Below are 12,431 nucleotides of genomic sequence, written 5' to 3'. Positions count from 1 at the left end.
TTATCCCTCCATATCCAGCCTGATTATAGACCCAGCAGAGATTTCTGTTCTTTCCCTCTCTTCCCAGAAGCCTCCATCCTTCCAACCAACAGCTGCTCCATGAACACACACTCGTGGGAAATAGAATCTTTGCTTTCCTCCAAAGAACACTTGTACTCTGCTTTCAGGCATCCTGAGAACTGTAATCCCTCCCCTATTGAACCTATCTGTTATATCCCACCCCCATAAAAAATTTACCATCCCCCCAAAATTGTACCAGGTACACATATAAAAATATAAACATTGAATAATATCTTATTTTTGGAAATAATTCCAAGTTTATACACACACAGGTCACAGACAGAGCAAACAGTTGTATGCAGACATATAATAAATAGCACCCATATTAGAGTTGCATACAAAGTATACCTTACATATATTCTACTACATATGTAGTATCTTCACCTATTCCCCTGGAAGCATCTGATGTTAGCCTGTCCAGATAATACTGGCATTTCTGTGGTGACCCCCATCACACCTGAGCCCATTAATTCTTAAGGCAGGTGGCTATCCTCAGGTCTACTGGCCTATAGTCCTAATTGGAGGCTTTGTAAATTGCCTCTGTTCCCTAGGGCCCTCTCCTACTGAAGTATGTGAAGTATGAAGCAAAAAAGTTCGATGAACCTTTAAAAAAAAAAAGGACAGAATAGGTGACCTTTTAAGATCCCCTCCAGTACAAAAATTCCTTGATTCCCTCAGATGGCTTGAGAGGCCAAATAATGTAGTGACTTGGAGGCAGGAGACATCAGTTCTGACACTTAATTAGCTATGTCACCATAATTCTCTGGGTCTCAGTTGCCTCATCTAGAAACTGGGAGGAACTGTACTTGTGCCCCTATCTCATAGGATTATTGTAAGAGGGAAGCTTTGTAAACCTTAAGTCACTATGGAAAAGTGAACCATTATTATCAGATCAGGGTTGTACAGGTAGAAAGCATCTGTGGTTAGATTTGAATTCAAGGGTTCCTTACTCCACCTGCCTGCTTCAGTAGAGACTTAGCTTTCACGTCTACAGAATGAGACTGAAAATAAATAGCCTTGGCTCCTGGTTTGTTGTAAGATTTTAATGAGATAAAGTATGTAAAGGAGTAAATAACTGTGTTGTTGTTGTTGTTAAATTCCAGTTGTCAAAACAGCCTCATTACTTAAACATGACACCGGTTAATGCCACTCCCCTATTCCCCTACCCATTTAACAGTCCCCATATCCATTCAGTTTACTTGTGAGATCCCCTGAAATAAGAGGTGTTCAAGCTGTAAGAAATGCAAGAAGGATTATGGGTGTTAAGTTGGATCTCCCCCTGACTTCTGCTTTCCCTTCTCATCTGTCATTGGAGGGAGGGGGTTTAATGGGTAAGAGCCCTGAACTTGAAGTCTGGAAGACCTGATCCCACCTCAGACGCTTGTCATGTGACCCTAATAATCTTGGTTTCCTCATCTGTTAAATGGAGATTATAGCACCTCCCTCCCAGGGTTGTTGTGAGGATCAAGTGAGATAATGATAGTAAAATGCTTAGTACAATGCCTGGCACATAGTAGGGCTATATAAATATTAGCTATTGCTATGCCTACAGACCTTCGCAGCCACAGAAACTAAGTCTGTCTTCAGGCAGCTGGGCATTCCAGGACCCATCACTGTTGACACAGACAAAGCTCCCACCTCGGGATAGCCCAAAGGTGGTAGAAGAAAGTCTCCAGCAGGTCCCCTTTGTCCCTTCCTTTGCTCTAAAAATGGAATTAGCAGATTGGGGAGACTGCCCTGGGTCAGGTTCCCTGTCCTTCCTTCCAACCTCTGTCTTTATCCCCTGCAATCAATTCTCATTCTTATCCCCCAGCTCTACAGCTTGAGGCCCTTTAGGATGGAAGTAGTTCTCTCTGAGGCTCCTTCAGAACCTACCCTCCATCCCCAGGCAGAGCCCGGGAGTTCTCCTGAAGGAAGAGGATGATGTGGGCAAAGTTGGGAGAGGAGAGGCCCCTAATACGGTCCCCACCCCCATACATTGGCATATATACTCTGCTCTCCTCCCCTGGGTGCTAAGAATTGTCTCTCTTTCCTGGAAGGCAGAAGATGTTGAGGGAGGAGGGAAGCAACTGATTTTTTTCTAGATTAGAATAAGATTCTAGAGGGTGAATTGGTTTGCCTACTCCCCACTCTTCTCTCTCCTCCTCCTTTTCTATGGAAATCAGATACTTGGTCTGGGTGGGGGGACTTCAGGGAGGGGCAGAAAACTGCCTAGTCTAGTTGGGTGGCAGGCTGGGACCCTCAGCAGAGAGGGTCCTAAGAAATCTTTCTTCTCTTTCATACATATTCTGTTCTCCCTTCCTCAGGAGTCCATGTCACTCTCTGCTTCTGGTCTCTGTGCCCCCCACCCCCCCACCCCCATGCCATTTTCTGCCCTGATTTGGAGGGGCGGGAGAACCAACTTGGTGGTACTTGAGGCTGACTGCCTTATAACACACTAAGCTTTTTTTGTTTCTGTTGATATAAATAATTAATCCTCTTATATTGGCTCAGACCAAATGAAGCATTGATTGGGAATGGTTTAAGCTGAGAAATGGAGAGAGGAGGTAGTAAGTAGATGGAGGGGGGGGGAGGAAGAAAGGGGAAGTAGAAAGAGCAGAGAGAAAGAGGAGAAGAAAAGAAGTGGGTGAAAGAGCTTGAAGGGAAATGGATTTTACTCCTCTCTGTGTTGTGCCTTCATATCTAAATATTGTTTCTCTGCCTCAGTGAGTGTTTAATTGCTCCTTACTCAGTATAAAATGAGATAATGTATGTGAAAACACTTTCTAAACTGTAAAACACCATACCATATTAGTTGCTCTCACCATTATGATAACAACTACTAATCTTTATCTGATTATTTGGAAGGGGGTGGGAAAGGCTCTGTTTTCACCTCTAAGCTATGAGATGAAAAGGAGTTATAACCTTCTATTCTTGGGCTATATCCTATGTCCTTAGGTGGAGCAGATACAAATTGTTTGGGAGAAGGTAAAAGAAGAAAAAAGAGGAGGGAGAAAAAAGGGGATAAAAAGGGGAAGGAAAGAAAGGACAAGGGAAAAGGAAGAGAGAAAGGGGCTAGGGAAGAAGGAATTAGGAATGGTCTTAGGGTGTACCATGTGTCCCTGGAAGATTTAAAGCCCCTTCCCCCAGAGAGGTCAGGACCAAGTATCTCAAGGAGCTGGTTTCCACCTGTTCCCCTCCCCAGAAGCCTCATGAAACACTAATTAGAGGGCAGGTAAGTAAGACATGCAGTTATGAAACCTTGAGTCCAAATTCTGACTCAAACACTGACTAGCTGTGGGGCTATGGGCAAATCACTTAAGTTAACCCTTTTTAGGCTCAGTTTCCTCATTTTTAAAATGAGGATAATAGCAACTACATAGCAAGGTTGTTAGGAGGACAAAGTAACATGATATACATTATTTTAAAATACTATATAAATATTGGCTATTATTAGCTATTAGCTGCTGCCCACCTCAAGGGGGCATTTAAAGACTGGCATCAGCAACCTGTTCTAGTACTAGCTGGGGAAGCTAACAATGTCTGCAATTATGCATTTGACTGTTAGAACCCAAAACTCAGGCTGGAGACCCAAGAATATCTTCCTTCCACCTCACCTCCAGCTAGGTCTGTTGGTCATTTGTTAACTCAGTTTCCCCACTCAGGAAAGGAGAAACCAGCCTGGTTCCCTTCCTCAGAAGAAGGAAGGTAAGGGTAGTAACCCATCTTTTCCTATGAAGCATGAATAGTGAGTTATTATTCATTCAACAGAAAGGAAACTTTAAGCCTATATGCTCCTCGTGAGCGCTGATGAGGGCAGCAGAGGTCCCAGGAGGAAAATACATACAGACAGATATCCACAGACACACATATACACATAGTGCCACTGCCCTCCCCAACAGCCTCCTGCCACACTCCGCCTTCACCCCAGGAAGCACTAATTGTGAGTCAGTCCCTGGATGACAGACAAACGCAGAAAATCACTAGGCCCCTGTCGGGCCTCCTGCCAGGTGTGGGGGAGGTGCTACACAGACTGAACTCAAGGCTCATAGATTAAGGACAGGAAAACGGAAAGGAAAAATGAAAGACAAATCAAAGCTGTCTGGGGCTAGGGGGGAGCTGGCAGCCTAAGCACAGCTGAGAAAGGGGCTAGACTTGTGTCACCACCAAATCCAGCTCCTGACCATCTCTGCTCCCCAGTCACCCCAGACTCTGTACCTTCACTCCCCATCCAGTGCCCTCCACCCCGATTATTCCCTCCTCCTCCCACCCTGCACTGCCTGTCCTTCTAGGGAAGAGAGCAAGGCTAGACTAGCAAGTGGGGGCGGGGGGGGGGGGCAGGCGGTGGTTGTGAGAGAAAGAGAGGGAAAGAAGGGAAAGAAAAAGGAGGGGAAGAGAGATGGGGGAGGAGAGAGGGAGAGAGAGGGAGAGAGAGAGAGACAGAAACAGAGAGACAGAAAGAGACAGAGATTGTGAGAGAAAGAGAGGAGAGAAGGGAAAGAAAGAGAAGAGATAGAGGTAGGGGGAGAGAGAGAGGTGGGGGTTGTGAGAGAAAGAGGAGAGAGGGAGAGAGGAGTAAGACAGAGACAGACAGAGAGAGAGGGAGAATTTAAATTTACGTTGGGTTAGGACAGAGAAGAGAGCTAGACTGGGGAACAGGCGACCATTCCTCACCTGGAAACTGGACTTAGATTAGATTGGGATTTGGAAGGGACCATAGAGGTCATCTCCATTCAATCCCTTCATTATTCAGATAAGGAAACTGAGGCCCAAAGTGACTTGCCCAAGGTCACAAAGGCAGTAAGTGTAAGAGCTAGGACCCCACCCAAATCTTCTGACTCCAAATCCAGTGTTCTTTCCCCTGCACCATGCTGCCACCCACCATGCCCAAGCAACTTGTCACTAAGTCCTGCCCTGACCTAAGAAAGACAAGGGAGTCCAACAGTCTGGAATAGAAATGTGGACAGAAACGTAACCCCTCCTCAGTCCCAAACTGCCTCACCCTCCATCCAGCCTGGAAGCCAACCTCCCAGTTCTCCCTTCTCTGAATCTCAATTTCCCCTCCCCTCCCGTCCATCTCCAAGAAATGGGGGACCCATCTCTCACAAATAATAAGCCACAGTTTTCCTAGCACTGGGCAAGCACTGTCTGGCTATGAAGTCTGATCATTAAATTAAAATAAGAATTGAAATGATTCATGAATAATAGCATGTTAGGAACCTCCTTAAGCTCTTGGGGAGAGATAGCATGCTCTGTAGTTAAGTCATAATTGTTATTATTAATTGGGCTCTTAATAGTTACCTAATATTAATTTGTGACTATAACCTCTCCATGCCCATGTAGGTGTTCCCTTGTATTTCAGAGAAGTGGGTGGGTTTCTCTTGCACAAGGGAGAGCAAGGGGGTGGAAAAGAAGAAAGCCAAGAAGAGAATGGGAAACCAGGGAAAGAGCCCCCCTGAGGGCCCAAGAAGAGGGGAAAATAATAAAGATTATATCTGACATTTATGCGGTGTTTTAAGATTTTTGAAGGGCTTTTATATACATTCCCCCTTTATGCCCACAACAACGCTGTGACGCAGGCACTCTCACTATCCTCGTTAGGAAAGTGAGGCATATACAGAGAGGTTAAGTAACTTAAATTCCTAAGGTGGGATTCAAACCCAGTCTTCCCAACTCCAGGTCTAATATCCTATCCATTTTGCCAAGTCCATCCTATTTCACCTTTTCCCCTCTACTTGAGTCACCTTTCAGAGAGAGAAGGGCAAGGCAAAATACTCTTTAGTTGAATGGAGGGTAACAGGTGATCTCCAACATAACGCCCCTCCCAAAAAAAGAATGTAAGTGCAGCCCGAGGGAGTTAGAACACAGGTGAAATTGCTGACTAAAAGTACAGATTGTTCAACAGCAGAGACGTTAAACCATTGAAAGAGTCTATCTCTCAGGGAGAGGGTAGTTTTGCAAGAGCTCTCGGGTTGGTGTAAGTGCCCTCTTCCCCATTCTTAGAGACTCCAGGGCTGCTTAGAGCCCTCCTGCTCTCTCCCAGGAGGATATGCTTCCAATCGGCCCAGTCCAATGCTTACCTCTACTGGCCAGAGAAGCCCCTTCCCTCTGCCTCTAAATCAATGCCCACCCAGAGAAGGATGATCTCTAGTCAGTGTCGGGCAGGCTAAGGAGGGGAAAGGCCTTTCTAGGAGGCCAGGTAACCTTCCAGGAGCCAAGAGCCCACCCTGCCTAGGAGCAGAGGGAGCTTGGGAAGGAAGTGTGCCGGCACTGTGCTAAGCATTTTTACAAAAATTATCTCATGATCTTCACAAGGGCCCTGCAAAGTAGGTGCTATTATGATCCTAATTTTACAGCTGAAGACACTGAGGCAAACCGAGGTCAAGCAGTTAGGTAAGAGTTTAAGCCAGGTGTCGCACAGGTAGTAAGGGTCTGAGGCCAAATTTGGACTCAGGTTTTCTTGATTCTTTATCAAGGTAAGCAGATGGAGATCATGCTGACTTCCAGCAAAGAATTTAATTCCATTTTAAAAGTATTTGTTAAATACTTATTTAGTATTGGGCCTTATATTGCATTGGGAATACTAAGACCAAAAACCGTACAATCTCTTCCTTCCAAGAGATTGCCTTCTACCAAGGAGGGAACACTTCTACTCAAATAAGCACAGGGATGGAGGGTAGTTTCTTCTATATAGGAAATTCCTGACATCTTCTCTGTAATTTAAGAGTGTTAGAAAGTTTCCTCAAGCACTGAGAGACTGCACTTGCCCAGGGTCTCACAGCCCTAGCTTCCACACCGACTCTCTATCCATCGCGTCATTCTGTGTCTCAAAGAAGCACATATAAAATAAACATGATATCAAGACAGCTTGCCTTAATGGATATGGAGGGAGGAAGGATATGAAGTCAGGAAGACCTGAGTTCAAGTTCTTTTATGCACAAACTGACTGAATAGGAAACAGCTCAAGTCTCCTCCCAGGCCCAAGGATTACTTTCTTCTACTCAAAGGTTTGATCTTAAGGAATGGCTGAGAGCCATGTTTCAGTTTCCCTGTGGGAAAAGGAGCCCTTGCTCCCTCCCTAAAAGGCTCTACCTTTTCCTCCTACCCTTCCTCCCCCACAAGCCTTGCTGCCTAGAGGCCTCCACCATGTTGGGGGTGGCGCTTGTGTTTCAGGTGGGCCAAGAAGGGCCAAGTGATCAAGGAAGGATCTGAGGATTCCTATGAGACCACTGTGGACCACACGTTCTTCTTCGAGCCAGTCTCCTGTGAAGTCACCAATGCACTGGGCAGCACCAACATCAGTCGCACAGTGGATGTCTACTGTGAGTGTCCCTGGAAGAAGGCAAATTATTTAAGGATGCTCCCTTATCTTGTGACATTGGGGATAGTTTGAGGAGCAAGTCACACTTAGATTACTAAAAGTTGTTCGGGAATGGTATCCTTTACCTGGATAGATCCAGAAACTTATACTATAGACAGAACTGGCTGCTTTAGTGATGTGATTTTTTTAAGTACATGAAGCCTTCTGAGTTTGAAAAGATCACCCGCACCAGACTAACACCTCAAACTGCCACCATTTCAACGCAGTTCAATAAGCATCTATTAAGAATCTGCTACAGGAAAGCCTTTATGCTCTGTGTTGGGAATACAAAAATAAAAGAAGATGTAGCCCCTGGCCTCATAGAACTTAGAATCTAAGAAGATGGGGGGGGGGTGAGTCCAAGACAAGTAAGATAATTGTCATATGAAGTAGCATGTGACAAGTTCTAGCTAGGGAAATCAGGGAAGGCTTCACAGAGTGGCTCTTTGAACTAAAGCATTGTCTCCAGGAGCCCCCCAGTGAAAATGTACCTCTCTACTCCACCATTTTGCCTTGGGTCAGCTCTGCCCTTACCCTGAGCATAGACTGGATCCAGTATTCTCATCTCCCTTCATGAGGCAATGGCAGAGAGTGCTAGGAAGACAGCAAAGGGAAGGCAGTGGGATGGGTTCAATTTGGCTCTTTTTTACCCTAAGACCATCATTCCAAATAGACAAAGCAGGCAGCAGCTACCATAAGGGGTGTGATGTCAGGATGTGGGAAAGCCACTCCGACTCCTCTGCAAATACCCATCCCCCCAGTTCTTTATATTAAATGCCCAAAGTTCCACAACTAAAGTTTCATCCCTTTGGTTAAAGTCTAACAGATCCATCTCTTCTTCTCTTCCCCTGCCTGCAGTTGGCCCTCGAATGACTTCTGAGCCTCAGTCGCTGCTGGTGGATCTGGGCTCCGACGCTGTCTTCAACTGTGCCTGGACGGGGAACCCGTCACTAACCATCGTGTGGATGAAACGTGGCTCTGGGGTGGTAGGTGTCTAGCCCTAGGAAGACTGGGCACTATTGCCCTCAGGGACCCCTTCCTGCTGGACCCACCCTGAGAGCTGCTGTCCCTCCTGTTCTCAAACAGCTAGGGAAAAGGAGTGGATGACACTGAGCTTTCCATAAATTTACTTACAGGGAAAGCACTGTCATTCAAAGGAAGAAGGGTCCAGGAAATTGTAGAGGGAATCCCAAGTAATTGAGTTGTCCACCTGTGTATCATAGGTGAATCTGTTGTGATTTTAGGAATCACTAGGAAGGCACCTCTCATCTCCCAAAAGATCTTCCCTACTAGGGCACCAAAGTGCCTGAGATTCCCACCATTCACAGCTATTCCATTGGGTTGAGCATTACCCTCTCCCTTCTGGCTTCTTTTAAAATGTAAATGCCCCCAGGAAGGGTAACAAAACATATGTGAATAAATCAACCAGTCCTTTGTTCTAAAAGAAGGAACAGAATGAAAGCCCGAGGTTGTGGGGTTAGGGGGGTAGGGATAGCAAAGATCCAGAGGCTAAAAGAAAGGAACAGAACTGGGGGCAGGGTGGAGGGGCACAGTAGGGAAGACAAATTCCAAGTAGGTCAGCAGCTGCTTCCCAAGTGAGGGGAGACAATTGCAAGTAAAAGTCAGGACACAGCCATGGAGAGGACCCTAGGTTCAACCCTGAACTCCATGACTCCTCAGTTTGTAACTAAATTTTTGCTGGAGGACTACATCCCACCCCACCACCATCACTCTGAGAGAGACAGAGACAGACAGAGGGAGACAGAGAGAAACAGAGAGAGACAGACACAGAGAAACAGAGACACAGAAAGAGATACAGAGACAGAGAGAAAGAGACAGAGGGACAGAGAGCTTGACATCTGAGAGAGACAGAGGGAGACAAAGAGAGACACAGAGACAGAGACAGACATAAAAAGACAGAGAGACAGAAACAGACAGACAGACAGACAGAGACAGACAGAGATGGAGCTCCTGATTTGGAGTTAGTGGACAAGGGTTCAAATTTCAGCCCTGCTACTTACTTCGTGTCTTTGGGCAACTCATTTGATTTCTCTGGGCTTCAATTTCCTCATCAGTAAAATAAGGGAGTTGGATTATATTATTTCTTATCTCCCTTCCTGGTCTGCATCCCATGGAACCTACCCCTGATGGAATCTCTTTCTCCTGTGCAGATCCCAGATATCATGTTTTTGTTTTGTTTTGTTTTGTTTTGAGTAAGACAAGGCTATGCTTTCCAAAGTAAAATGAAACTGCTTGCCCTTTTCTCTGCTTCCTCCAGAGCTGTGTCAGTCTCCACCATCCCTAGAGTTAGGGGACAGATCAGCTTTTCCCGTGTTTCTGCTACCTGACCTTCTCTATCCTTCCCCAGGTTTTGAGCAATGAAAACACTCTGACTCTGAAAACTGTCCGGCAAGAGGATGCTGGCAAATATGTGTGCCGAGCTGTTGTTCCCCGAGTGGGGGCTGGGGAAAGAGAGGTGTCATTGACTGTCAATGGTAAGTAACAACCCAGTCCATTTTCCTGGAGGGTTGGTAGCAAGGGAGGGAATGGAATCTATAAGACCATATATTTAGCCCACATTGGGGTTTACGGAGGGTCCGTGAAGGTCCCCCCTGTCAATACAAGTCCCGCTTCTCCCCCTAAATGACATTAGTACAATGAATGAAAGAATGAATGAATGCAAAAACATTTATTAAGTGTTTGCTATATGCCAAGCACTGTCCTAAGAGATGTCTTTCCCAAAAAGTCCCTTAAAGAAAGTTCAGATTTGAGTTGAGGCAGGAGTTGGATGGGAAGACAGAATTCCAGGCATGAGGAACAGCCAGGGAAAAGTCTTGGAGTGAGGAGATGAAGAATCATGTGTAAGGAGCAACACGTAAACCTGTGTCACTGGACCATAGAATATGTAGAGGGGAGTCAAATCAAACAAACAATATACATTTATTAAGTGCCTACTAAAGAGACAAAAAACATCACTGCCCTCTAGGAGTTTACAATCTATCTAAAATATAAGAAAACTGGAAAGATAAGAAGGAAACAAGTTGGGAAGGGCCTTAAAAGGCAAACAGAGGATTTTATATTTGATCCTTAAGGTAATGTGGAGCCATTAAAATTTATTGGGGATGGGGAGGAAGGAGGGAATGATCAGACCTGCTTTAGGAAGACCATTTGACTCCCTGATGGACTGGAAGGGGGAAAGACTCAAATCAGGAAGGGGAAGGACAGAGCAGAAATTCCATAGATAAAAGGTCTAAAACCTCCAGGGCATGACCTCAAAGGGTGGTCATAAGCCAAGAGCAGGACAATTAGGAGGCACCTATACAGTCCCAGACACTGTGTAACATATCACAAGAGTAAGGAAAAAGTAAGGAAAGTCCCTGGAGTCAGAAGACCTGATCTTGAGCAAATAACTTTATAGTAATAATAGCTAATAGCTAGCACCTGTATAGCACTTTAAGGTGTGCAAAGCATTGTATATCAATCATCTCATTTGTTCTCTTCTAACCTCAGTTTCCTCATCTGTAAAATGGAGACAATAAGGCTTTATAGTATCTACCTCTGAGGGTCATGAGGAAAGCTCTTTGAAAAGCCCCTAAGCATTATGAATTCTAATTGTTATTGTCCCTTTGCTTCTTCTAAGGGCTCCCTCACAATGTTCCCAGTCCATGCCTGGTATTCCCCACTCTACCCTGTCTCTGCCTGGCTCCATGGGGCAGAGGTATTGAGCTGACCCCTAGAAATAGCACAGAGATGGCCCATCTTCCCATGCCCCTGCTGTCCTGACACAAGGCTCTGTAGCAGTCACTGGACACTGTCCACTGGCAGCTGCCTTCTCCTCAGCCACCTTGGCTAGAAGCTCTTCCTGAAGTGCTATGGGTCTGTTCAACCAGCCTGCTGTATTACCTGGTGATTCAGAGTCACTGAATGCCCCACACTGATTGCCCCACGATTATTCTGCCCCAAACCCTTGGAATCCTAAGGGGCAAGTCTATCTGGGCGGAGATCCTGTCCCAGTCAGGGTCCAAAGCTTGCAACCCTCTTGCCTTTTCTAGTGTCCCCAGGATGCCACCAATAAACTGGCACTGCGGGGCTAAAAATAACAGCATCTGATCGCGCCTCCGTTTATATCCATGGCAACAGAGGCTAGAGTCTTTTCCTGCCCGTAAGCTGTCTGACACTTTGCTCAGCCATCACCCTGCTGCCACCTCTAGGGAGAAGAAAGAGGTCCTGAGCTCTGTACAGCCAGTCCTGCTCAGGCACTACTGACTAGAGAATCGTGGACCGTCTGCTATGGAAGGGTCTTTAGAGTTCATGAAATCCAGTTCCTATCCTGAGGAGTGAATTCCCTTCGTGACATTCTTGACAAGTGGTCATCTAGCTTTTGCTTGAATACCACCAGTGATGCAGAACTCACTTCTCAGCCTGTGCCAGGATGAGTTTTAAGATGTTCTTCCATATGATCTGACAGCTGCCTTTCTATAATTTTCATACATTGAAAAAGACAGAGAGAGAAGAGGAGGAAGATGAAGGTAGATAGGTGCAATAGAAAGGATAAGTAGAGAAAGATAAGATAGACACATGAGAGATAGATGATGAGTGATAAGTAGACAGACAGACAGACAGACAGATGGACAGACAGACAGATAGATGGATGGATAGATAGATAGATAGACAGACCTTCATTTTCCCCTATAGAGCCTAGAAAAATAACACTAATCCCGGTGTCATGTGATAACCCTCCAAGTACTAGAAAACAGTTTCTGTGCCTCTAGTTGCAATTCCATCAAACAACTCTCAAAGGACAGTTTCCAGTTTCCTCACCATCATGGCCTCCAGCTTCTTGTCAATTGTCCTTCCTAAAATGTGGCATTCCTGGTCTATGTTCTGACCAGAAGAGAATGCAACCAGACTCTCTTGACTCTTGTCCTGGACACTCTACTTTTGTTAGTGCTGCCTAAAATCAAATTGGATTTGAGGAGGGAGGAGGCAACCATGTATCACTGTAGACCCATTGAGCTACCAGTCCAGTAAA

At 45.6% G+C, this 12,431-nt stretch overlaps 1 protein-coding gene across 1 annotated transcript in view; it reads left to right on the top strand.

The window, feature by feature from the left end:
- KIRREL3 (kirre like nephrin family adhesion molecule 3) overlaps positions 1–12,431 on the top strand; it is a 198,764-nt gene that overhangs the window by 163,862 nt on the left and 22,471 nt on the right. Inside the window, exons 7-9 of the mRNA XM_036744276.1 lie at positions 7,213–7,361; positions 8,258–8,385; positions 9,768–9,894. Coding sequence (XP_036600171.1) covers positions 7,213–7,361; positions 8,258–8,385; positions 9,768–9,894 — 404 coding nt within the window. The remainder of the gene's footprint in view (positions 1–7,212; positions 7,362–8,257; positions 8,386–9,767; positions 9,895–12,431) is intronic.

This window comes from Trichosurus vulpecula, chromosome 2 (assembly GCF_011100635.1).
Source record: "Trichosurus vulpecula isolate mTriVul1 chromosome 2, mTriVul1.pri, whole genome shotgun sequence".
NCBI classification, from domain to species: Eukaryota; Metazoa; Chordata; class Mammalia; order Diprotodontia; family Phalangeridae; genus Trichosurus; species Trichosurus vulpecula.
This window is presented reverse-complemented; position numbering and strand designations above follow the sequence as displayed.